Raw genomic sequence first — 27,792 nt, forward strand, 5'->3', positions numbered from 1 at the left:
AGTAAACTCCCCGCCTGTGGGCTGAGGGCTAGGGCTAAGCGTCAGGTGGGTCTCCTGTTCCCTGCGCTCCCCTGCACAGCAGCCTCCCTCCTGGGCTCTGGGGCAGCCTCAGGAGGGGCAGGCTGGGAGGGGCTGTTGCAGCTGTTCACTTGGGTAGGACGTCAGAGGACTTGGACACCAGCCTCCCATCGTGGGTCTCAATCTTCTTCACAACCACAGCCTTGGTGAAGCTGGTGCAGCTGATGGAGGTGGAGCCAAAGCTGGATCCCAGGCCGTAGCTGAGGCCGGGGCTTGTGAGGCCCCCATAGGCAGAGCTCAGACCACCTGCATAGCCGCTGGTGGTCTTCGTGTGGATACTCATGTTCTGCATCCCGGGCTCCAGCTGGCTCTCCTTGCCCTCCAGTAGCTTGCGGTAGGTGGCGATCTCGATGTCCAGGGCCAGTTTGACATTCATCAGCTCCTGGTACTCACGCAGCTGCTTTGCCATGTCCTGCTTGGCCCGCTGCAGGGCGGCCTCCAGCTCCTGCTGCTTGGTATGACCATCCTTGAGTGCCTGCTCCCCCCACGATGCTCAGCATCTGCAATGGCGGCCTCCAGGGAAGCCCTCTGGCCTTTGAGGCCCTCGATCTCAGCCTGGAGCCGGCTGATGTTCCGGTTCATCTCGGAGATCTCAGTCTTTGCACGCCGCAGGTCATCCCCATGCTTCCCAGCCAGCATCTGCAGCTCCTCATACTTGATCTGGTATACGCTTTCTGCCTCAGCCCGGCTGCAGTTGGCGATCTCCTCTTACTGTGCCTTGACCTCAGCGATGATGCTGTCCATGTCCAGAGAGCGGCTGTTGTCCATGGACAGCACCACAGACTTGCCTGAGATCTGGGACTGCAGCTCCCCACTCTCCTCTTCATACAGATGCCTGAGGAAGTGGATCTCGTCAGTCAGTCCTTCCAGGCGAGACTCCAGCTCTACCTTGTTCATGTAAGCTTCATCCACATCCTTCTTGATGAGGACAAATTCATTCTCCATCTCTGTATGTTTATTGATCTCTTCTTCATACTTGTTTCTGAAGTCCTCCACCAGCCCCTGCATGTTGCCAAGCTCTGCCTCCAGCTTCAGCTTCTCCTGGCCCAGAGTCTCCAGCTGCCACCTAAGGTTGTTGATGTAGCTCTCCCACATGTTCCATGTTGCTCTGAGACGTCTTCTGCTGCTGCAGGAGGCTCCACTTGGTCTCCAGCATCTTGTTCTGCTGCTCCAGGAACCGCACTTTGTCGATGAAGGAAGCAAATTTGTTGTTGAGAGTCTTGATCTGCTCCTTCTCCTGGGTACGCACGGCCTGGATGTTGGGGTCCACATCCACCTTAATGGGGTTCAGCAGGCTCTGGTTGATGGTGACGGCGGTGATGCCTCCCATGCCTATGCCGCTGGCCCCAGAATAGCCTGCACCCAGGCCACCCCGGAAGCCACTACTGCTCACTTGGGAGAAGCTCTAGCGGGCACTGGGCCCACTCGTGAAGGAGTGGCTGCTGAAGGCCCCGGGGCCAGAGGTGGACACCTTGTAGGACTTCTGGGTCACCCTGATGGACATGGTGGAGGCAGGAGTGGAGACAGGTGGGCTGAACCAGGGAGAGATTCCAGAAGGAGCGGAGAAGCTGCTTCTTCGGACTCTTTCTTATAAGGAGCAAATGAACAGCACATTTAATATGTGGCCGAAAAAGTGGAATTCAAAACTTTCGTTTTATTGTTTATTGTTGGCTGTGTCCCTTCTCTCCAAACCACATTCATTTATTGATAGTTTTTGAGTTATTCTTGCTTATGTGTTTGTGGGGAGGTAGCCCCCCAGATCAGCTTGGGAAGTAGGGGAAACTAACAAGCAGTTTGTAGGCTGGGGGCAGCAACTCATGCCTGTAATTCCAGCAGTTTGGGAGGTTGAGGCAGGAGGATCGCTCGAAGTCTGGATATTAGCTTGGGCTACAAAGTGAGACCTTGTCTCTACAAAAAAATTAAGAAAAAAACTTAGCCAAGCATGGTGGCAGGTGCCTGTCATCCCAGCTACCTGGGAGGCTGAGGCAAGAGAATTGCTCAAGCCCAGGATTTCGAGGCTGCAGTGAGCTGTGATCAGGCCACTGCACTCCAGCCTACGTGATAGAGCGAAGGCCTGTGTCCGAAACAAGACAAAACCAAAAATGGTATGTATTCACATATCACCCTCCAAATTCATTAAACCTCAATTATTTAGCCCCTTCAAAGCTGCCTCTGGCAAATGCCCTCTAAGCCTTAGCACTCATGCGGTGGGCCTGGCTCTGAGTTTCCCTGGGTCCCACTGTAGTGCCCGAAGAATGTCCTAACAGGAAACTGCAGATTGGTGACAGACAGGCCTGGCAGTGACTCTAGTTTTAACTCTCTTGGAGGCAAAACCCACCAGGCACTTTTTTGGCTAATGGGTTTAAGACACCAAAACACATTTGGAGGTGTTGGCCAGGGCAAGGCCTGCAGTGGAGCTGGCAAGGTCTGCAGATGCTGTCCCGGGTCCCCCCGGGCCTCTCACTGAACAGCTCTCTCATTTCCCAGTCCTCATGTTCAGCCAGGTTTCCTCTCATGCTCTTATGCTGTCACCCTAAAGGCCCGGCGCTCTCACTTGCAGTGTGTGAGACTGGTTTGCAAGCTCCAAAAAGCCCCATGTCTGTCTTACTCCCACTCTTAATTTAGCCAGAACTGCAGGGAGATCGATTCATCACTCCCATACAAACATCCCCACACCTAATTATTCCTCCTGAGGCATTCATTACTTCCCTTAAAAAAATTACTTAGAGCACCCGCCTGGTGTTCTATTCTCAATCTGATTTGCATCCGAGACAATGACACATTCTCGAATCAGCTTTCTTGAGCAGCAGGGACAAGAGTCCTTCGCTTTGCTGGAAAGAGGAAGTGGATGTCCTGTGATAAATAGTAAAGCCCTTTCTCCCCACTGCCTGTAAAAGTCAACATCATTTTTACCTTGAACCCTCACATCGAAATTGCTCTCAAGGTGAAGCATGGATCCCTGGCTGACTTTCACACGCCCTTTGTAATACATGGGATGTTACGTGACCTAAAAAGCTCCTTCACAAGGTGAGATGAGACGTCATTACAGACTGTAATTTCTACTGAGAACTAACACACATCCGGAAGGAAGTAACTTTATGAGGCAGAAAATAAGCACTTACTTCCAGCCTTGCCTATGCTTTACCACAGCCAGGATACACACCATTATTATCTGAAAAGCCAAAAAAGCAAATAGGGTATTGACTGAATACAAAAGAAAAGAGAATCTAGTAGTAAATAATAAACAAGAAAGTTTGAATGGCTAGTCTGGAGGGCGAACACAAAATCACTTTCCCTGTAAGTATCACTTTGCTGCCTTGTGCTCTTGTACTGTGGTGCAGGAAAGCGGATTCAGTTGTTTTTAAAACAAGGACTGTGTTACAACCATAGACAGAATATTGTTCTAGAGCAGAGAACTGTACAAAAAGAAGTTTGCTACAAAAAAAATTTTCTTATGACCAATTAGTCTTGGTGACTAATTTCTTTTCTTTGAGGTGGAGTTTCGCTCTTGTTACCCCGGCTGGGGTGCAATGGCGCGATCTCAGTTCACCGCAACCTCCGCCTCCTGGGTTCAGGCAATTCTCCTGCTTCAGCCTCCCGAGTAGCTGGGATTACAGGCACACGCCACCATGCCCAGCTAATTTTTTGTATTTTTAGTAGAGACGGGGTTTCACCATGTTGACCAGGATGGTCTCGATCTCTTGACCTCGTGATCCACCCGCCTCGGCCTCCCAAAGTACTGGGATTACAGGCTTGAGCCACCGCGCCCGGCCCAGTGACTCATTTCTTACCAAAGCTACCAAATGAAAAGACTTTAGGATGCCCATTCAGAAATTAAAAAGACATTTCATTTTGCACAGCCAGACCATTAATTCATGAATTATTTAATATAATGTTAATTTATACTGACAACTGACTATAAGCCTCAATTAAAATATCCTGGAAAACTTATTACCCATCAACCTATCTCCTAATGAATGTGTCATATCCTATTTAGAAAAATAAATGAACACCAGTGCAAAAGGTAATTGTGTTTTGTGAGCATCAGAATTCAGCTGGGATGGCAATAATCAAAGTGTGGTCTTAAAGACTATAGAAACCTAAGACTTTTCCAGATAGACACCAAAGAGGCCACCTGTTGTCACTTAACAATATTCGTGTTTCTGGCATCATCATAAATCCCACATTCTTGTTTCTGGCATGATTTGTTTGTTCATGATGAATCTCATTTTGGTCAACTTCTGATTTCTGTCCTAATGGCTAAAGGAAAAGATAGAGCAGGGAAAAGATTTAAACTGAACCGAGGAGGTCCATTAACTGACAAAAGGGTCAATCTCTGACCTAGAGATTTTCTATAGAAAAGAAGCAGTGTGGCATGGTGGCTTAGAACATAGGGTTTGTTGTCAGAGAACTGGGTCTGTGTTTCAGCTGTTTCTGAAATGGCTGTCCTTGTTAAGGACTCGCATTAGTGTACTGCTAGCTGTTGGAACAGATGCAATGCGGTATGAAGGCACAAATGTGATCACTGTTTGTCACTTTGTTCTTTCAGTTTGAGGTGAATCCTTTTGGGTGCCAGGTAGCTCTCTCCACGCAGTGACTCAGGCACCCAGACTTTTTCCATCTGGTGGCTCTGCATCCCTCTAGGTTCTTGTGATTGTAGCTGGTACAAGGAGAAAGGGATTAGAGAGGGCAAACCTTTCTTCCAAGCCTTGGCTAGAATTAGGGGCCATCACAGCCACTGACATTCCATTGGTGAAAACGTGTCACGGGATCACATCTAGGGCCAAGGGGCAGGGGGCTGGGAATGTTCCTGTCTTTCTAGGCATTTCCCAATAACAATTCCAAAACTATAAACATAGTGGAGAGGCATGAATTTTAACAGATGGCTGGCTAAAAGGGCTGTTTATCAGAGATGACAAATTCTGTGGAAGGAAATATTTCTGATCTTAGATTAGATTTCTAGGTAGGTGAGGAATTTAAGAAAAAACAAACAAACAAACAAAAAACCAACCAGTTGTCAGGGATTAAACTTGAGAATAGTGAGATTAAACCTGTAGGAAATTTAGCCCAGGGGCTCATCCCTCAGCTGAGAGGAGAGGCATCACACATCAGAAGAGTAGAGTGAGGCCAGTTAACGGAGGCATCGAAAGGCAGAGTCCTAATGGTCAGAGCTTCTTATTGGGCCAGGCGTCAAGCGAGGACTGCCTGCTTGGTTCTGTGCTGGGGGCTACAGTTAACAAGGGTGGCTGAAGTTTGCCTCTACCCTCAAAGAGGGAAAAGAGAAAAATCTGTACTCAGGAGGCAGAGGAGAGTTTTGGAGGCTGTGTGTGTGTGTGTGTGTGTGTGTGTGTGAGAGAGAGAGAGAGAGAGAGAGAGAGAGAAAGAGAGAGAGAGAGAGAGAGGAGAGAGAGAGAGGCCCTAGTTGAATCTTTGAAGAAGAAAATGTGTTGGTGTGGTCCAATTTCATTGCAAGGAATCAGACTTCTCTGCAATGACCCCTCCTGGTCTTCCCTACCTCAATTAGCTCTCTGTACTCCCAAGTATTTAAGCAGTACCAAGCAATGGTTAAAGAAAAAAATGAGGTACTCACAGAATAAAAGGTATATATAGATATTAAGTACAAGTATGATTGATTATTGCATCATTGCTTTTGGTGGCAGAAATCTGGAAAGATTCTTAATGTCCATCATTAAAGGGAATGGCTGAATAAGGTATGTTCCACCAACACTGGGGATTACTACACAGCTATTAAAAAGAATGACTTTGCACTTTAGGAGGCCGAGGCAGGTGGATCACGAGGTCGAGAGATCAAGACCATCCTGGTCAACAGGGTGAAATCCCGTCTCTACTAAAAATACAAAAAATTAGCTGGGCATGGTGGCATGTGCCTGTAATCCCAGCTACTCAGAAGGCTGAGGCAGGAGAATTGCCTGAACCCAGGAGGCGGAGGTTGTGGTGAGCCGAGATCACGCCATTGCACTCCAGCCTGGGTAACAAGAGCGAAACTTTGTCTCAAAAAAAAGAATGACTTTGGGCCAGGTGCAGTGGCTCGTCTGTAATCCCAGCACTTTGGGAGGCAGAGGCAAGTGGATCGCCTGAGGTCAGGAGTTCGAGACCAGCCTGGCCAACATGGCGAAACTCTGTCTCTACTAAAAATACAAAAATTAGCCAGGGGTGGTGGCACACACCTATAATTCTAGTTACTTGGGATGCTGAGGCAAGAGAATAGCTTGAACCTGGGAGGCAGAGGTTGCACTGAGCTGAGATTGTGCCACTGCACTCCAGCCTGGGCAACAGAGCAAGACTCTGTCCAAAAAAAATGACTTTGATCTGTACATCCTGACCTGGAAGGATATCTATGGATAAAGCAAGTTGCAGAGATCCTACCTTTGTATAGACAAACGGAAATATAAAACCCATGCATGTGTATCTGTATAAGCATAGAGAAATGTGTTAGAATGCATTCTAAGTTTTAGCACTGGTTATTTGGAGGAGGGAGTGGGACTTGAAATTATTTTTTCCTTAACCGTGACTGTTTTGTAAGTTAATAATTAATAAACAAGAAATAAAATCACAAGGATGCCTTAAATCTCAGAAACTGATAAAATACAGAATGCTCTCACCGCCTGAGAACTGATATTTACTTTTTATTGAACACTTATTTATTCAGTATTTCCTGGGTGTCAGGTGCCTTCATAAACATTATCCAATCTTTTTAATAATCTGAGGAGATGGTATCTATAGGTGATGAGATAAGACACAGGCAGCTTTAGAAACTCACTCAGGGTCACATCCTTGGGAAGATGGAGTCAACATTTGTAGTCAGTCCCTTCTGGCCCCAGAGCCTGCGCACTCTGATCTACCCTCACTCTAAAAATGGGGAAGAGAAGCAGAACTTGATTGTTTTTTTTTTTTGAGACAGAGTCTCACTCTGTCACCAGGCTGGAGTGCAGTGGTTTGATCTCAGCTCACTGCAACCTCTGCCTCCTGGGTTCAAGCAATTCTCTTGCCTCAGCCTCCCAAGCAGCTGGAATTACAGGCGCCCACCACCACCATGCCCAGTTATTTTTTGTATTTTTAGTAGAGATGAGATTTCACCATGTTGGCCAGGATAGTCTTGATCTCTTGAACTCTTGAACTCATGATCCGATGGACTTGGCCTCCCAAAGTGCTGGGATTACAGGTGTGAGCACCAAGCCCGGCTGGCTGGCAGAACCCTATTTTTGAGGTTGGTTAGCCCAGCATTCTAAGCCTGGTTAATTATTAAAGGTCCTAGTTCACATGTGGAAGAATGACTTAGTGCAGGTAACAATCCTGTTGGATATAATCGCAGTTCTTGATGACAAGCTTAAGCAAAAATACTGGAAAGACTCAATCTTGAAAGAATCTCCTTAGAGGAGAGTCACTTGGTGACATTTCTACCACAGGCAGGGAAAGCTGAAGGGAACATCAGTAAATTGAATGTAACTCTCCTCTGAGTATCTTAGGGTGTGGTGGGAAGACCTGCTGTACTATTAGCCAGGCTTTGACCCACAGCTATTCTGAGAGGCCCTTTGTAGGTATAATGTCCTTTTCTCTCTTTTCTTCTCCAGTTGGGAGCTATTTGGTTATGATTATGGGCTTCAAACAATTAGAAGGGCTTAAATGCCACAGATTTCTTCACAACATGCATTTCCAGCCGGGAACTGCATTGCTTAAGACAGAGAAAACGCATTTCTACATTTTTACTGGAACTGGCAGTTCCAGCAGCGACTTTAAAATATGTCTTTTGCGGTGTGCTGAATTTTAGTGCCAGGCTCCGTGTTTTGAGTGTCACCACAGGAGGTTCAGAAGGCCACACTACCTTTTCTTCCTGGAACACAGGCATTTTCCATAGCACTCTTTCTAGGTCTGCTCTCCCCAGATTGCAAACTAATAGGAATATAATATTTTTTATTTAGGGAAAAAAAACATGTATTTAGAAACATCGTTTAACAAAGAAAAGAAGAAAGTGGAAGGCAATGGTTTCCAACATTAGAATCTTCTGGACTTTCAAATGTCTCAAATGACTGGGCGCCTAATCCCAGCACTTTGGGAAGCCAAGATGGGTGGATTACGAGGTCAAGAGATCGCAACCATCCTGGCCAATAGGATGAAACCCCATCTCTACTAAAAATACAAAAATTAGCCGGGAGTGGTGGCCTAACTCAGGAGGCTGAGGCAGGAGAATCTCTTGAACCTGGGAGGTGGAGGTTGCAGTGAGCCAAGATGGTGCCATTGCACTCCAGTCTGGGCAACAAGGGCAAAATTCTGTCTCAAAAAAAAAAAAAGAAAAGAAAAGAAAGTCTCAATGCCCAGGCTACACCCCAGACCATTTAAGTCAGTCCATGGGGGGTGGACCCAGGCAGGTACTAGTGGTTTCTGAAGTTCTCCACGTGGTTCCACTGTGCAGCTAGAGACAAGAGCCGCTGAATCACTGACCAACATTCTCACCCAGTAGAAGCAGCAATGGTCCAGCTGCTGTGTTTGGATTTGCAGGGCTGGATGGCCTCAGGAGATCCCTGAGAGCTGTTGTGGGAATTCAGGGCCCAGTTAGAGACCTTTTCACGGAGAGGATTAGGGCCTCATCCTTTAGCTCAGGGGTGAGGCAGCAATGTGTCCTCCTCAACAGCCAGCTCACAAAAACCAAAATATATTTATGAACTGTGTTCTTTTTCTATTCTGAATGGAAATAACTTGTTTGAGGCCCATAAAAAGTGACTAGTGTTACAATTTAAGATTACCTATTTTGAACGGGCGCAGTGGCTCACACCAGTAATCCCAGCATTTTGGGAGGCTGAAGCAGGCGGATCATGAGTTCAAGAGATCGAGACTATCCTGGCCAACATGGCGAAACCCCATCTCTACTAAAAATACAAAAATTAGCTGCGCGTGGTGGTGCATGCCTGTAGTCTCAGCTTCTTGGGAGGCTGAGGCAGGAGAATCGATTGAATCGGGGAGGTGGAGGTTGCAGTGAGCTGAGATCGTGCCACTGCACTTCAGCCTGGTGACAGAGCGAGACTCCATCTCAAATTTTAAAAAAAGATTACCTATTTTGCTAAACAGAAGCCTTCTAGGAACACTGGCAAATCTTTCAAATTCCTTACAATACTTATCTATTTTTGAATTCCTTACAATACTTATCTATTTTTGAGAAAAGAAAATGGAGGCCGTTTTCTAAAGTTCTATCTTCAGATTACATCATGGACCTTAGAGTGAAACCAGGTGGTCTGTGGGTGGTTCTGGAATGTGGAATTGCTCATCTTTGCTTTGGTTTATTCTTCCCTAATCCCTACATGAACCTTAGTTAATTAAATCTATTTTCTGAAACTCTCCACTTATTAAGAAACAGTCTGTAATCTGCTTTAGACTTGGAATCTTCTTTCATGAGACCAACAGAATGGTTAAAAATTTGAAAATAGCAACAACTGGCCTCGGAGAAAGAGTGAATGCAAGCATCATTTGTCCACGTGGTGAATTTAGTACATGGAAGTTGATACAATCACAGTGCTTATAACACCAGCAGCTATTAAATACTAAAGTGTGAAAATTCCAGACTGATCGCTCTCAGCAATGGTAGCAGTGCAGGCTCTGATGTGACTGGCCTTCGGTGTTCTTCGGACCACCCTCTCTCTCACATACTCACAGACATGCACTCACACTCATAATTTTCTGGGCAATTTGCCACCCTGCCTGTCCTCTGGAGCAATTCGTTTTTTTCACTGATAAACCCCTCCTGGTGGGGGATTCAGCTGCAGTGGGGTTAAGCCAATATAAGGGTTGCTAGTGAGCAAAAAGACATATCATATGAAACAAAGTTTTCATTTTTATTTTACATATTTATACATAAAACTTTCAAGGAACCCTCTGAATCCAACAGAATGTTAATAGCACATCTAAAAAGGAACTTCAGGTAGTCAACATTCACAAAATGTTGAAAACTGAGTAAAATATACATATTACGGAGAGCTACGACTTCACTACGAGGCAGGCATGTACTTTTGACTTGTATAGCACCGTCATTTACAGTTCTTCTTTAAAACTACAGTGAAGAATGAAAAGTAGTCAATGGGAAAATACTGCTCCAACTTAAAATCTCTAAACAAATAAAAATAAAGTTAAAACTACGCTCTTTTATTAACCATGTTTTGTGGTGGTGTCAGTACTGTACATTTTTCTGTAACAATATTTTATTAAAATGCCTGATATTAAGTGGCACAAGTAAAAAATTAAAATAAATTAAGAAGCAAAGGCCAATCACTGGACATTAAGCTTCAGACATTATCAATGACTAACACTGATATTTGTTTGTTTCTGTGCTGCCTTTAGCAACAGCATTTTTACAACCACAGAAGCAAAATAAATTCTAGCTTGTTCTCTGGTTGAATGGCTTCTTTTCACTTTGCAGGCATTTTCTCTGCCATGTGCTTCTGCTGACTTTCGGCATGTCTGTAAAATAATTAATACAATTATTTAGCATTATATAGAAAGATCCAAACTGCTTTTCAATCAATAGCAACAGCACCCTGCAAACAGAAGTTCAGAGTTACTGACAGTGAAATACATGAGAATCAGGAAAAAGTATCTTATTCAAACTCTCTGAACTCTGATCTGAACTCTTTAATTTTTATACTTTGTGTATGATTCCTTTTATTTAGTAAGCCACTGGGTGAACCTGAGACTTATAGACATTACATTTTAAGAAGAAAAGTTCTGTTTGAAAATGAAAATAAATATCTGGGATACTTTATCAACAAGTATTAAATATGTGTCTTCCATGAGTCCTGGTACTGGGGATTTGATGGCAAGCAAGACAATGAGGTCTTTGTTCTCATGGGGAATATATTCTAATGGAGAGAGACAAGAAAGGAGTAAATAGCGAACAAGGAAATACAGATGGAAACAAGCACTAAGCAAAAAGTCAAAACAAGGTGTTATGACGAGAGAAACTGAGTGACTACTTTATCTACGGACACATGCAGACACAGACCTAGATATTAACGAAGACTCCGATAGAAACCCGGAGCCAAAAATCTAATTCACTCCTGCAAAAGCCAATGTCTAACAAATAGCAGGTCTTTGTGGATGTAAAGATATTTCATGTTTGCATGTTTTTCCTGCCAATTAATCCTAAGGGCATGGTCTTGGCAGTGAGGATGGGGTGAGTCTTCTTATTTATCAAGCTCTATTATGGGCCTGGTGTGGTGGCTCACATCTATAATTGCAGCACTCTGGGAGGCCAAGGTGGGCGGATCACCTGAGGTCAGAAGTTTGAGACCAGCCTGGCCAGGGCGGCAAAACCCCATCTCTACTAAAAACACAAAAATTAGCTGGGCATGTTGGCAGGTGCCTGTAGTCCTAGCTGCTCAGGAGGCTGAGGCAGGAGAATTGCTTGAACCCGAGAGGTGGAGGTTCCAGTGAGCCAAGATTGCTTCATTGCACTCCAGCCTGGGCAACAAGAATGAAACTCCATCTCAAAAAACAAACAAACAAAAAACCAAAAACATGTTCTATTATGACCTGTGAACACAAAGATAGGTCAATGTAGCAGCTAGACAGTGGGGCAGGGAGGGAGGAGTGTGGCCAAGCTGTTTACATCACCTGAATGGTCACTTCTTAAAGAATAATGGGGTTTGAAGGCTGCAAAGGACAATGGTTTTAAAGGACGATTTTAGGAAATGATAAATTTGGCAAGAGAAAAACATCTAGGACTGTGGTTTCCAGCTATAATCAAAGGCTTAGGCATAGTTTGTGTATGCTGCCTGTACTTGGGTAGTCAGTGACATCAAGTTGAATTTACTGGTTTTATGCAGAATGTGACAGATCTGTGGTACAGGGAAGACAAACTACCAATACTTTCACAAACAGGGAAGTGACAACGGTGACCTTGCCACACTCAGCAGCCCATAAACAAATGCCACTATTCATCTAACAATAAAGGTACTCAGGAAAAAGTACCTTGTCAATAGCTCTCCATTTCTTAAAAAATCTGTCCCCTTTCACAGACCATCTCATGGCTCTGCTGATGTGTAACAAGAATCAAACATTTTCATCACTAACTCATATGCCTCACTTAAGCAAATCCAGCTTGAGATATTTTAATGCCCAGTGAACTTGATTCCATGGTAGCTAATTACATCACAGTTCTCACAGCAATTTAAAAATATATACTACATATATGTACATGCACACACACTACTATGCCTATGCACACACATACATCAAAAGGTTTTCTGAGAAGGAAAGAAGAGCGGACGGCAAGCAACTTCAGAAAATATTGAAAATTGGGTGATTTTTTGAGACATGCATAAAATAGTGAATTTCATTAAAATTTTAAACGAAGGAGGGAAAGATTTTTAGTCCATAAAACTAAAAGGTTCTTATTAGCAAGTTATATAAAAGTCCCTGTTAGGATTTGTTTCACTGAAGCCTCACTAAAACTCTTTTTTTAAATTTTTTAATCAACAATTGCTCTTGAGGACCTACTATGCACTTGGCAGGCCCTGTGCTAGGCTCTGGGGACACAGTAATGAATGAAAATGATATCATCTCTGTTTTCAGGGGATTCATAGTCAGGTGGGGACAGACAGCAGACAAATGAAACACAGTGCCATTAGGCTCCACACAACAGAGATGAGATGCTGTTAGGAACACTGAGGAGAGGGCCCTAAAAGCAGGTCACATAATTGCTGGTGCTGCTTTGTAGACCCCCCACATGGCTATTCATAGGCTAGAAACATGCCAGCATATAATGACTCTGACACACCAGTCTCAACCCCCCTGGGAACAGTCCTGATCGACATGGAGGTATAAGTTTAATGCACTGACAATCCATACAAGGGGAGAATGAATACTGAAGACGAAGTGTGTGGAGGTCAGGGAGGGCTTCTTCAAAGACACATCATCCAAACCTGTGGTTCTCAAGTTTGGCTGTGCATGAGAATTACCTAGGAGCTTTAAATAGTCTTCATGCCCAGGCTAGCCCACAAAAATAATTAAATAAGAATATCTGGGTAGGATCCAGGCATCACTACTTTATAAGCCTCCCCAGATGGTTCTGTTGTGCAACCCAAACTGAGAAATACTGATCTGAATGGACATCTGGAACGGCAGGAGTTGTACAGGTAAAGGGAGGAGGTGGACAACATGTCCCAGCAGGCCCCACAGACACCCCCTCAGCCTTCTGAGATCTGGCTGCAAAACTCTGGGGCTGCTGCCTTTAGGAATGTTTAAGTATCCTCAGGTTCCTCCAATGAGGAAAGTTACTTTTCTGCAGCCAGGAGCAGATGTAGAAGCTTCTTCCCACCAAGAGGAAGGCTAGGCAAGGAGATCATGGCCCCTCCCATGGTAGGACTGCTCCAATTCCAAGGGTGCCTCCAACACCTTTACATTCGTGACTCCTATCCTTTTAACTCCATGATTTTGCCTGCCCTGTTTCTGGTGGTCACACCTTCTGAAAGTTACAAAAACATACACTGCAAACCTAAGTATTAGCCTAAACGCTTAAGAGAGAAGAGGAGGGGCCTCTCAGCATCCTCCTGGCCAAAAAGAAATGCCAATACTATTTTGAGAGGCAGAGAAAAGATCTCTAGTGTCACAGGCAAATCATAGTTTACAAGAGTTTATATATTTTTCAAAAAAAAAGTTAGTCCTGATTGTATATTTCACCGCTGGTTTCCCATCATCTTAACACCTGCATGCATGTGTTAACATGGCCAACTTCTTAAACTAACAAAAAGGGATGCTTATAACTGTTGGTGATGCAGTGCCTGAATACATCTTTAGATGGCACTAATATTATTTGAGTGCTATTGTGATATTTCAGAGGCAGGCAAATATGTTCAAGGAGTATGAGAAGGCTTACTGTTTTATTTTTGGCTAGGGATAAGGCAATATAATATGTAAAACATACAAAACAGTGCTGCTTACAAGTCTTAAAAAAGAAAGCTGAAACGTATTTTTCCCGCATTTATTTTGCTACAAAAACTATGTTTTATATCATTAGACAATTATTTTACCCAGCTCTACACATTAAGATGCGGTCCAATGGTAGGTGCTGGGAGTATTATTATCACTACATATGTTTTCAAGCTTCTATGGAATTGTTGCAGATCATGTGGTTAACTCCTTATACCATGGTGACAAGAGGCGTTCCTTCTTTAGGGGGCCTTCTACTCTCTAAATACTATTTCTGGGATTAATAGCAATTATTGTTCCTTGGTTTAAAGACTCCATAAGGACTGTCTCGGAAAAGGTACCATAGTAAATATGTGCTCATAGTAATGTTTACAGTATTCCATGTACTTTATGTACTTACAGTGACATGCGTTCCTGCAAGGAAAACTACAAAGAAATGCAAAATGTTGACCAGCATTAGCCTAGTTTCCTTGTCCCCCAGGGAGGGAAGCATTCTTTTTTGCTCTTTACGAAGAGGCAGCTGGAGCAAAGCCCAGCTAAAAACTCAAGTCCTGGAGTTTCCCCATGGTGAGAACAATCTGGTGGCTCTGTGGCTGCAGAGCAATGCCAGTGTCCCTGCCTTCTGGGCATGGCAGAGGCGATCAAGAACTGGATCACGTAAGAGCTTATGCTTTGGAGAACTCACCACATGGCTACTTGTGCTGGAAACCTGCCAGCATGAAATGGCTTATAGCCAGCTTCCCAGGGGACAGTCCTTCAGGATAAAGCCCTCCAAGACCAGAACTACTGACCTGATTTAGGTGGAGGTGTGAGAAGTAACACACTAGCAATTCATCCCAAGGCAGGGATGATTGCTAAAAAGCACGCGTTTGGTAGGGAGAGTGGAGTTCTGCTTCCCCTCCATCTGAACAGCTGGCACAAGCAGAGGCTCGGTGAGTTATTCATTGAGGAAGAAGTTCTCTAGAGCTAGTTTTTGCCTAATTCTTACATTTTGGACAGCCCTGAGCTTCTTTTCTTCTTTGGCAAGAGTGAAGCCACACTGACCTGGTCAAGTCTTCGATGTCCACCAGCATGGCATCCTGCTCTGTGTGCAGCTCATCTCGGATGAGAAGTAGCTGGACCAACTCTTCATTCAAGCCTGAGGCAAATACAAGGGCATTTAAAAACAGATAAAACCACCTCCAAGTCAGAAGGTATATAACTATTTACAGACCAGTATACACAGAAACAGCTAAAATAACAGGAAAGATATTTTTGTAAAAGGTTACATTTATGCTGCAGAAACGTGTCTAGTTTGCATCATTATAGAGGTGTCGGAAGAAAAGGAGTAAACTGTTTCCAATTACCTTCACATTAAGGTGGGAAAAGAAATTGTTAGCTGTTAGGAGAATAGCTGGTTAGAAAAAGCAAGATTTTGTTGTGAAGAAATGTGAATAAAGCCTGGAGCACATTAAGTTTTCCACCCTTCAGCTTCTGGATGCTCCTGCCATGCTGACAGTCAGGAGGGTCCCCAGGGCCTGACTACTACATCAGATGCCCAGCTGGAAAGGAAGGTATGTCAGGGATGCTCAAAGCCTTCACATGGCCCTAGGAAAGGAGAAGCCCTATGTGGAGGTTGTTTTCGGAAAAAGTATTATCTGAAGATATTGGAAAGTCAGATTTGTAATATAATTAGATGTGCAAGACCTTAGAATAATAGCCCCTGAAATTTCTACACAGGGAGCCAAGGAAAACATCACTTAAGACTTATACCAGGAATGAAATATATAGAGATGGAAATACTTCTCTTTTTTTTTTAAATGGAGTCTTGCTCCGTCACCAGGCTGTAGTGTGGTGGCATGATCTCAGCTCACTGCAACCTCCGCCTCCTGGGTTCAAACAATTCTCCTGCCTCAGCCTCCTGAGTAGCTGGGACTACAGGCACATGCCACCACACCTGGCTAATTTTTTGCATTTTTATTTTTAGTAGAGATGGGGTTTCACTGTATTAGCCAGGATGGTCTCGATCTCCTGACTCATGATCTGCCTGCCTTGGCCTCCCAAACTACTGGGATTACAGGTGTGAGCCACCGTGCTCAGTCCCTGAAGTCAGTGCACTGGGTTATTGGGCTCCTGCCACTGAAAAACATGAGCAAGCAAAGGCTCTCTCTCGCCTTTTCCCTCAGAGAAGCTAAGCATTACAGTTGCTAGGCCCAGACGCATGCAAGAGAGTACCCATCTAGCAGCAAGAGCTCTGGGCAGGTAAACAAAAGATAAAATAGGGGTGATCAGAAAGGTCCCCCTTGGAAATGCTTTTAGATATCCTGACTTCAAATGATGCATTCATCTGCCTTTAGGTCAAACTAGTTTCCAATTTTAAAATGAGAAAAAAAAAAAATCACATAAAGAGGTCTAAAAATTCACCTATTCCTGAAGAGGACTAGATGGCAATTTTAGTGTTTAAAAGTCCAAGGAAGATGTTTTAGTGGTAAAATATCAAAAACTATTTTCAGTCCTTAAAAGAATTCTCAATAAAATTAAATACAGTTGTAGAATTTTTTAAAAATCCTGTGAATCTATGGTTTCTTATAAAAATGATTGACCCTTTCTCTTAATTTTAAAACAATATTAAATGTGTTAATTGGCACTGAATACATCCATTTTTAAAATTTTGATCTTGTGGAAAAATTTCATTTTTTCCAGTGTGTAGCCTTTTATAATGTCACTTAGTAAAGTGTCTGCATATCTGAACCCTTAATGCATAGAATTTTTTTTCCAATATGAAGTTTTAAGCTTTTTATAATGGAAAATTTTCAAACTGCTACAAAAGCAGCAAAAATAGTTTAATAAATTTCAATGTATCCAACTATCTTCAACAATTATCAACTCATAGCCGAGCTTGAATCATTCTCTCTAACTTCTTCCAGATTATTTTAAAGCAAATTACAGATATCTCATTATTTCATCTGTAATGCTTTAGTATGTATCTCTAAAAGACAGGGGCTTTTCTTTTTTAAATTCATATAACTGTGACACCTTTCTCACACCTAAAATAAATCATTCTTTACTAAAACATTCAGTTAGTATTCAAATTTTCCTGTTTGGCTGATAAATGCTCTTTTCTTTTTATAGTTGGTTTGTTTGAAAGTATTTGGTTGGCATATCTCTTCAATTTCTTTTAATCTATAACACCATATAATTATACAGACTCATTCCTCCCAGGGGCTGAAGAGATTGTTAATTCATCTGGCTTAACCACACTGCCTAACTGAGAATGTTCTCTCTTTCATCAGGCCAAGCAACTGCCTATTCTCTGCATGACCAATCACCTTGAGTGAGCACCACTCAGCACTCCCTGTGGCCACTTTTGTTAGAGGTCCTTCTTTATTCTGGGGAGAAAGTCTATATATTTCACCCTGCAGTTTTCACATATTGGTTCCACATACTTCCACCACCTTGAGTCCTAGGAAATGTGCCTAATTGATTTTATTGATGATGATGATGATGATGATATCTGTGATGTATGTGTATACTAGTGAAGTAGAAGGTATACTTGTATAGCAAATGACTTGTAACTACTGAATTGTGTTCCAGAAACAGATGTGGTAAGTCAGATACATGCACTGTGCTAGGAGCTGGGGATTTAAGATAAATAAAAGAGACCTGTAACTGCTGTGAATCCTGAAAAATTTTTAAAGCTTCTGAACATTTTACAGCTAAAACAAACAATAGCAACAAAAAAGAGCTTGGTGATTCTCTTATTTTCCTTGCAATCACACAGGAACCCAATGAAATGTTGTATGAAAAAAACTGGACCAATGAAATAGCACTATTCTATGATGTTTTACATTGAATATTCTGTTTTCAAGGATATCTGACACTTACTTTCTATCTGGGAATGGAGATCATTGACTATCACTTGTAGCTGCCCAATAGTCATGTCTCTCAGGTCGGTGGGTTTTAAACTTCTTTTCATCAAGCATTCACTTATATGAGGCATGTGTGGCAGCTGAAGATACAAAGGGGAAGAAATGGAGGAGTGAACAGAGCCACAAACTCACTAAATGTCATACCCAGTTTTCTCTTATAAAACCCACTCATCCACCCCCTGCAATTCAGTGATTGAAAGCTTTCCCCATCTGTATCTTTCCCAATGTAGACCCCTACATCCACTTTATATTACCTAATATGCAATGGGCATCAAAACACAGAACCACCAGCATCAAAAGCTTTTTGACTGGTCTTTAATATGGGTCATGAGTCAATGTTATAGCCACAAATGAATTACCAAGGAACATCAATAATATCAATGACATGGAAAAAATTAGTATCAGCGACTTTTTAAGAATTTATACCATGCTACAAGCACTGTGCTATGTGCTTTGAATACTTTATCTCACTGAATCCTCACAATCATATTCTGACACAGACACTATTCTCCCCATTTCATAGATGAGAAAACTGAGACTTAAGTAACTTGCTTAGAACTTCATAGCAAGGTCAATGGCAGAGCTAGATTTAAACTCCAAAATCCAGGACTCCTATTCACTATGCTATATTATCTTTATTGAAACATAAGAATGAGAATTATAGCAATACTAAGTTTGCCAAGATCAATAGGTTCTTAGACTGAGATTGCTTTAAAGGAATTTAAATACCCCCATGACAGCTAATATTGTTCCTAAGAAACAGCAGATATCAATCAAGAGCAAACTTTACTTCTGTGAAATCTATTGCTTATGTATTTTTCAGTGCTACAGTAGGAAAGAAAAAGAAACAAACCTAATCATTTCTCAGTGACAGGACTTTTTACAAACTGCCTTAGAGAAACCCAAGTTTGCATAATTCTGGGAAAGGACTGGGACAGTATCAACCATTTCCAGCCCCCAAACACTTGCATTTCAGCCTTTGCTGCTTACAAGATCAGCGACGGGAGACTTTTTCCTGTTCTGTTTCTCCACTTCTACTTGCATTTTGGCCATTGGTTTGGCCATGGCGAGGGCCATTTTGGCTTCAGCTTGCAACTTCTTTTGCCTTGTAAGGAAGTCCATGTCATCCAAGGATTCAGATTCCTCTTCAGTAGTGTCTCTATCGGAATAGGAAGAACTCTGTTTGCTCTGCAAAGGGAAAAACAGCAGCCTGAGCCTTCCACACATGCCCACTAGCGTCTGTTTAGAGATGGGCTACAACATCCTTCGAGCGTTGTCTTAGAACAGCTCAGAGTTCCCTCTGCCAATGCAACTTGCTGCTTGAGTTGATAAATCTCAAGTAACATTAAAAGGCTATAGTTCAAAATATATTTTAGCATAAATAGAGCAGTATAGTTAATGGAAAACATATCTATAACAAACTTGAAATATTTCTTTGACTCTTGGTCTCAAAACTTTCCTGAAGTGACCAGACACAACAAAATATTGACTCAGAGCCAAGGCCCTACGCAGGTTCTTCAAGTGGACAGGATCTCAGGTATCCAATGACATTCTGCTGTTGCACTGCACTCAATGACAACAGTTTCCCCTTTGTTGGTCTTTGGTAGGAAAAAAAAGGGCTATAGACAGACCTCACATAGAGCAAAGAATTCCAGCAACAGACACCCATGATTATTCAGCCAACTTCATGAGCTCTTATTTCTAAGCCCAATGGGGAAAAACTGGATTTAGCTTATTTTCCCTTTATAATTTTTAGAGCATATCTAATTTCTCTCTCTCTCTCTCTCTCTCTCTGATATGGTTTGGCTGTGTCCCCACCCAAATCTCATTTTGAATTGTAACCCCCACAATTCCCATGTGTCATGGGAGGAACCCATTGGAAGGTGATTGAATAATGGGGATGGGTCTTTCCTGTACTATTCTTGTGATAGTGAATTAGTCTCACCAGATCTGATGGTTTTAAAAATGGGAGTTTCTCTGCACAAGCTCTCTTTGACTGTCACCATCATGTATGATGTGACTTGCTCCTCCTTGCCTTCCGCCATGATTGCAAGGCTTCACTAGCCATGTGGAACTGTAAGTCCATTAAACCTCTTTCTTTTGTAAATTGCCCAGTCTCGGATATGTTTGTATCAGCAATATGAAAATAAATTAATATACTTTCTCTCTCTTTAGAGACAGGGTCTCACTATATTGCCCAGGCTGGAGTGCAGTGGAGTCATCATAGCTCACTGCAGCCTTGAACTTCTGGGCTCAGGTGATCCTCCTGCCTCAGCTTCTAAGTGGCTGGGACTATAGGCACCATGATCAGCTAATTTTTGTGTTTTTTATAGGGACAGGGTTTTGCCATGTTGCTGAGGCTGGTGATTTCTCTAATAGTTTAATATGAAAGTAGTTACTAACTTTAACAAAGCTTATATATCTTTATTTTATTACAACTTTGACTTTTTAATCATTGTCATATTTTAGGAGCATGCAATTCCAAGAAACTTTTCTTTTGTAATCTCTGAAATGTTTGTTCCTGATACACAACAGAAAAGAAGCTCAATGGCCAGGAAATCACAACACCGAGCTTCAGCTGGTGCTGTCTGGACTCACCATGGGAGACAAAGGGGTGTCCAAGCTGGTTTCAGTCTTACTGTCATCAGCATCACTGTCCTTATCACTGCCACTGTCGTTGACAAAGCATATCTGCAAGTTCATCCCACTCTGCAGTCTGGGCAGAAACAAACAGGACACTAGCTCTACTTAGCTATTAGTTACTTGGCTTCAGTCAATAGAACTGTCTGATTTTGCTAACAGAAAGTAGTCTTATGTGTTCTTCACATGGAGAAGTGAGCAACCAATATTACTCTCCACATATAAATGATAACTTTTAGTAGAGAATTTTCCAATGTTCTGTGAGTTTTTTCCTCATCAGTTTCATGTTAAGTGAAAAATAATTTAAGGCCACATGTTAGACCGCCCAGCACAACAGCAAACTCATAGTTGGTGCGCAATAAAAATGTGTTGAGTCTTTGAGTTTACAGTCCTGTCAATCAAGATGAATGGGGTCCTCGGGCAAATGAGGCTGCCTGGTGTCATATAGAGTCCCGTCCCAAGGGGACAATCAAAGACACTCTCATTGGAGCCAGTATCCCAAGGCCACAGCTCTCTGAAGAAAGACTCCTTTTCTCTCAAATAGACAGAATAGGGTCATCTGAAGGAAATCTTTAAGGCAGATGCCAAAAGCCAACCAAGGGAGCTCATTTGTGTCATTAAGAAAGAAAAACACCACAGGTTCACACTAAAACAAAAAATGTAGGGTGGGCACGGTGGCTCACGCCTGCAATCCTAGCACTTTGGGAGGCCAAGACAAGCGGATCACAAGGTCAAGAGATCGAAACCATCCTCACCAATATGGTGAAACACTGTCTGTACTAAAAATACAAAAATTAGCTGGGCATGGTGGCGCGCACCTGTACTCCCAGCTTACTCGGGAGGCTGAGGCAGGAAAATTGCTGGAACCTGGGAGGTGGAGGTTGCAGTGAGTGAGATCGTGCCACTGCACTCCAGCCTGGCAACAGAGCGAGACTCCATCTCAAAAAAAAAAAAAAAAAAGTAAGGAAGCCCCAAACCCAGGCAGAAAGGCACAGCCTTAGTAGACAGCAAGGTTCTGCAGACTGCCTCCTGAACACAGAACCTCAGGGACAGAGACCCCCAGGAAGCCACTGTGTATGTGGTGAATTCTGAAGCTCCAGGGCGGAGGCTGTTGGAAGTGGAAGCACAGTCACAAAAGGTAACCCGGCCACGGAGCTGCCACATGCAGGACAGACTGCACAGCCAGTATTTTATCCTAGCCTTCTTCTGAAGAAGTTGAACACATTTCAATACCATTTGGAGATAAAGCGTTTTTAAAGAAGTAGTTTTCCTAGCATTCCTCGTAGCCCCAGTCTCTGTGTAAGCTTAGGGAAAGAGAAGGCAAAGGAGGTTCCTACGCAAGAAAAGATCCCAAGGAAGCTGACCTAAGCCAGGTTTAGGGCAGAGGATGCTGAATTTCTCTGGCATTACTACTGCCACAGGGACAAATGCCAGGAACAACTTACCTGAGATTTCACTTTTCAACTCCAATGATAGGAATGCTTTGTAGAAATTGCTCAGATCACTCATTTAAAGTGCTTCTTATTGAAAACAACACAGAACCCAGAAAGAGAAAATCTGATTTAACATGGACACCATAATTGTTATGGGTATGCACTGCCACCTATTGTTAAATTCCACAATTACTGAAAGTCCCAGCTTACGTCCCCTGTAAGAAAATGCAGCCGTTCCCTCAGGCTGCCCAGCTCTATTCGCTGGGTATCATGAGGGTATCATGGCACAGGCGAGGGGAGCCAAGCCCAGAGCTAGGGGTTAGAAAGCAACATACCCCATTCTGATGATCTGAAGGTGCTCGGAGTCAGCTGAGCTTAGGTTCTGAATCCTTACTTCTTTCTCCAGGTACATTACAAAAGCCCTATGACCCTCAGTTTCCACATCTGTAAAATAGGTTGAATAGTAGCCAACCCAATGTTACACAGAAAGGATTAAAAGAGTTCGTTCAGAGCTTAGTGCAGGGCAAGTGACCTGTACATGTTAGTTGCTCTCCATTCTCCATTTATTGAAAACCTAAACAAAAGGAACATAGAATCTGAGACGTGAAGTGACTCTCTAAAGTCACTTACTCTAATACCGCTTGTCCTGTCACAAGAATCCCTGAATGTGGAATCAACTCTCTGAGACAGCACATTGTCTACTAGGCAGCTTGTTCTTCTCCTGAGCTGGGGTTTGCCTCCTTTTAGCTTTTATCCATTGGATATACATACTTATACACACACACATACACACACACACACATATACACACACATATACATACACATACACACATACATTTTTTTTTTCTTGCAGAAATCTAATATGTTCAGGTTACCCTTTGATTCCATACAGGTTTAGAAATGTTAATGTCTGTCGGTCTAAAAAAATAAAATCAAGCCCCTTTTAATAATAAAACTAGATGAGGCATGGTGGCTCACGCCTATAATCCCAGCACTTTGGGAGGCCAAGGCAGGTAGATCATGAGGTCAATAGATTGAGACCAGCCTGACCAACAAAGTGAAACCCTGTCTCTACTAAAATAAATAAATAAATAAATAAATAAGAAAAAAAATTAGCTGGGCATGGTGGCATGCCCCTGTGGTCCCAGCTACTTGGGAAGCTGAGGCAGGAGAATCGCTTGAACCTGGGAGGCAGAGGTTGCAGTGAGTCAAGATCATGTCACTACATTCCAGCCGGGTGACAGAGTCAGACTCTGTCTCAAAAAAAAAAAATTAATAATAATAAAAAAACTCAAGATCCATGGGTTGAAAGATGATGGGAAAAAACTGCAAATAAAAGCAGACACATTTTAAAGACAAACCCTAATTTGAATCTAGGATTATGTCGCATTTTTTATTTACTGAATTAAGTCTTGAGAAGAAGTGTCTGGCTACTGGATACACAGATTTAAAAAAACATAAAATAACCCCCAACACAAAACACAAAGAAAAATAAAGTTTACAGTGTCCAGAGATATACATTTTCACTCAGAAGAAAGTTTGATTGTGATTTTGTTGTCCTGCTGCCAAGCTGACTTCTTTTTGAAGGGTTAACCCAGACTTACATCAAACGTCCCAGAGAGTCTAACTCAGGAAAGGAAAAAAAAAAAAAAAAGAAAGAAAGAAAGAAAGAAAGAAAGAAAGAAAGAAAGAAAAAGGTTAGGGAGATTTAGTAGTCTATGTAAAATTAAAAAAAAAAATGCCTCAGTTAGAAATTCAGAAAATCACCTTAGTACCACATTATCCCCATGGGAAACTGAAGAGAGCTTCTTATAGGGTGAGACACAATTCCTTACAGTGGTAATCACCAAGAACGTTACTCTCAGGAAAAGGAAATTATATGACATAACAGCTAATGGTTCAGAGAGGATTTTAGTAAAGACATCTTAAAACAGGCTCAGGTTTCAAGAAGGATTTGTTTGCCTTTAGCCTTTAAGAGGATTTTAGGATGAAGTCAGCTCTCGGTGAAACTCAACCACAGTTCCCAAGCAATCTGAATGGATGCATGAGGCCACCCGGGGCTGCTGATGACCTCTGTGCTCAGGATGAAAGAACAAATAACCCTTTTCCAGGACCCTGCCCATCCTGGGAGACATGGTTGTTCTTGAGGCTCACATTTGAAAAACTGAAATTCCTGGGAGCTCTGTCCCTCACGCGGCAGTGTATCTGGCTGCCCTCATAACCAGTCTTGCAATATTCAGGCTGCAGGGGGCCTAATTTACCTAGATCTCTCAAGCACAGTCTGAGGTGAAAACAAAACATGATCCTCATCTTGTTAATTACAGATATAATTTCAAGGTATCCAATTCAAGTTTACTTGATGTTTCTAGGGGCATTTAGCAGAGCACTGTGCAAAGGCTGCTGGAAATCAGCCTTGCCTGTTGACTTTATTTCTGAAAGGTCTGTCCTGGTTATCCTAGAAGCCTCTTCTCCCTTACACACCACAAGGTAATTAAAAACAACTCTGCTGCCTGGAGCTACTGACAGGGGGAACCAGGAGTCTGGAAAGAGCATGTTCTCCATGGAGAATGCCCAGAAACATGAAGAGATAAAGACTAAGTATGTCTTTTGGACATCTCAGTGTGAGCAGGAGTGGCCTTTGTGTGGCAGTGCCTACTGGCCAGGAGCAGGAGGGCACTTGGTCGGGAGGCTGCACAGCAACCACGTCAGCTTGGCATTTACAGTGAGGAAGGCTGTTATTTAGAAAATGCGTGTGCTGGCTTCCAACGACTGTTACTAGGGATACTATTAAAATATGCACAGAAATTGAGAGGATGGCAGAGATTAAAAGTTGTGTTTTTTTGATACAGTCTTGCTCTGTCACCAGGCTGGAGTGCAGTGGAATGATCTTGGCTCACTGCAACCTCTGCCTCCCAGGTTCAAGCGATTCTCCTGTCTTAGCCTCCCTAATAGCTGGGATTACAGGTCCCTGCCACCATGCCCGGCTAATTTTTGTATTTTTAGTAGAGACGGGGTTTCACCATCTTGGCCAGGCTGGTCTTGAACTCCTGACCTCAAGTGATCTGGCTGCCTTAGCCTCCCAAAGTGCTGGGATTGCAGGTGTGAGTCACTGCACCCCGTTGAGATGAAAAGTTTTTTTAACTGCAAAGAGAACATCTCGAAAACTCAGCCAAGTGGTAATATGATTTTGTATAAAGGTAACATTTCTTTCAAAACACAGGGACAAGAGCAGTTTATTCCCTGAGAGAAACAATGGCATGGCCCTAAAGTTTGCTGGTGACTTCTAGAGGGGTAGTGGCCATTGTGCATTGGCCTTTGTTCTTGGCTCTGGGTTGGAATGACCGGGATTGGGCTGGTCTGAGGCTAGCTCTGAAGCCTGGAACTACTGCTTTTTTCTGATTTTAGGAATGGGAATCTCCCAGCACCTGCTTAAGAGCACTAGTATCTACATATAAATGTTTAAGATTCATTGGTAAGATTTTTATCCCCCTGCCCACAGCACCTTAGTATACTTCACTTGAACTGTTGCATTGAATTTTAAAGTATGTTCACTTACATTCTCTCCACGGGTTGTATAATCACCTGTGGATTACAGGCAAGATATAGTTACAACAGAGAAGTCAAATCACTTGCCCCAGACCTGCAACAGCCTCTTTATAAAAATGGTCTCAATTCTTCCTCTTCTTATATCCATCTCCTCTATAATGTGACTCTGTAGTTTCTCCCATTGAGAAGTGGAGTCTATTTCCCTAGCCCTAGCATGCCTTGAAACTTGTCCTTGCCAGTAGAATGCAGAGGAAGTGAGGGTGCTCTAGTCTCCCTGTCAGGGAGCCCTGCCACTACCCTCAGAACAGGTCCAGGCTAGCCTGCTGGCAGTGTAACTTCGTTGCCAAGAGTTCAACCACTAGCTATCTCAATGGAAGCCCTAGACATACGTGAGAGCCCAGCCAAGAGCAGTAAAGACACCTTACCAACCTGTACCTGACCCCAGATGCATGAGTAAGCTTGTCCAAGCCTAGCTCTGATCAGAACCACCCAGCTGACCTATAGGATCCTAAGCAGACATAAAGGTTGATCATTGCATGCTACTGATGTGGGTGCCTTTTTTTTTTTTTTTAAATTATGCATCATCATTGTGGCAACAGGTTACTGGCACAGGGTCACAAAGCAAGAGGCTACAGGCTGGACTTCTGATTTTAGAATCCAATGGCCTTTCTCTTATACTACATGTAACCTCAGGTTTGGATTTATTAGATCCTTTCTGTATCTGGCAAAATAATTTTAAAGGGCACATGCCTCCTATACGTGCTTATCATTTCAAGGCAATTGTATGGCTTTCCTTAGGAAACAGAGTGAATGGGAATTTCCCATATGCCAGGGATTTCAAACATGCATTGCTCATTATCTGCCTACAACTAGTGTGGCTTGAGAGCCATTGGTCCTGCTATGCCATTCATTACTCAACATCCCCAACCAGTTTGTGGCTGGGTCATTAAAATACATTATTTCCATTTATTTTAAAGGATCTTTGATTCAAAGATTTTATATGTAATGAAGAATCACCCATATTTTTATACCATATCTTTTTCTGTTCATGAGAATTTCAAAAGTGATGAAACATAAAATATGGATTGTAACTACTCAAGGGAAGCTATAAACACGTTTCATTTTTCTGAGAATCTGTCATGAAGAAAGAATGTGAGAATAATTGAGGTTTGGGTAAGCTTTAGACGTACTGCATGTGTGATGGTGTCTCTATAAAAATCTGTTCAGTTAGGTTAAAATGAAGTATTGCTACTTCTTGTAAATTGTAAAGTACTTTTCCCATCCTGCAAATTCTGCCCCTTTCCCTTCTTTTCCGTACTGACTGCTCCATGTTGATATTTACCATGAGAGTTACAGAAATGCCTATTACTACTTAAAAACACACACACAAAAAAAGGAAAGGCAAAGTTTCTGCTTCCCAATATTTGTTATGAAAATACATGCTATATTTTAGCAAATATTGCTGGTCCAACATAAATCATCACACACACACAAGGACTATAAATGATTTTTATAACAATATAAGGGAGAGAAAAAGAGTTACATGCCCATGCATGCATGCAGTCACTCATTCATTCATTTGATGATCAGGCAACAATAGCTCTGTAAATTTCATGGCACCAAATAGGCTGATGCTGAGTAGCTGCTGTCCCCTTCAGCCAGAGCACACACTTTCTGGTTTGCTGCAGCCCCCAGTATTCTCTATTGCTTTTTATCTGTACTACTTCACTCATTTATGTTTCTTTTTAGCTCCTGAAGGCACTTTATGGTTCATGGCCTGTATATTAAGTGGATGCAAATAAAAAATAGGTCTTCTAACAGATATCAAGTGCTTGGATCATTAAATTACAATGTATAAATAGAAATGTGGAATACACAGAGCATCAGAAGGGACCTCAAGAAACATTTAGTAGAATCTCCCTGTCTTATATATGGAAAAATGCTTTTGCTACCTGGACATTAATAAAGTGTTAACCAGAAGAGTGAAAGAACAGAGAAGTGCAGAAGGAAGGAGGTCTTGGTGAACTGAGGTTTGGGGGAATAAATGCAGGAGAGAGAGAAAAGCTGACCCTCTAGTACTTACGTGCCCAGAGAAGTTAAGGGTAGTTTCTAACCATATGCCAAAGAGAGGACTGGGGAAGACATGATGTCTCTTTATACCCTGTCCTGACCCCACACCTTACAGGACTCAGGTGTTTGGCTTCCTCAGCAGAAGCTGATGAAGGCAGCTCCGAAGGTAGCTGGAGTGTG

General features: G+C 42.7%; 1 protein-coding gene and 1 pseudogene across 14 annotated transcripts in view; both read right to left on the reverse strand.

The window, feature by feature from the left end:
* Nucleotides 1-339: 339 nt before the first annotated feature.
* On the reverse strand, nt 340-1,692 carry LOC144579890 (keratin, type II cytoskeletal 8 pseudogene; annotated as a pseudogene).
* Nucleotides 1,693-9,904: 8,212 nt separating this feature from the next.
* SCHIP1 (schwannomin interacting protein 1) overlaps nt 9,905-27,792 on the reverse strand; it is a 610,058-nt gene continuing 592,170 nt past the window's right edge. For all 14 annotated transcript variants that reach the window (XM_002759448.7, XM_002759447.6, XM_035277729.3 and 11 more), the window contains 5 exons: nt 20,520-20,637; nt 18,912-19,109; nt 17,878-18,001; nt 15,058-15,151; nt 9,905-10,545 (listed from right to left, as the gene is read on the reverse strand). In XM_002759448.7, the coding sequence (XP_002759494.3) occupies nt 10,494-10,545; nt 15,058-15,151; nt 17,878-18,001; nt 18,912-19,109; nt 20,520-20,637 (586 nt within the window). In that variant the 3' untranslated portion in view covers nt 9,905-10,493. The remainder of the gene's footprint in view (nt 10,546-15,057; nt 15,152-17,877; nt 18,002-18,911; nt 19,110-20,519; nt 20,638-27,792) is intronic.

The sequence above is a fragment of the Callithrix jacchus genome, chromosome 17 (assembly GCF_049354715.1).
Source record: "Callithrix jacchus isolate 240 chromosome 17, calJac240_pri, whole genome shotgun sequence".
Lineage (NCBI taxonomy): Eukaryota > Metazoa > Chordata > Mammalia > Primates > Cebidae > Callithrix > Callithrix jacchus.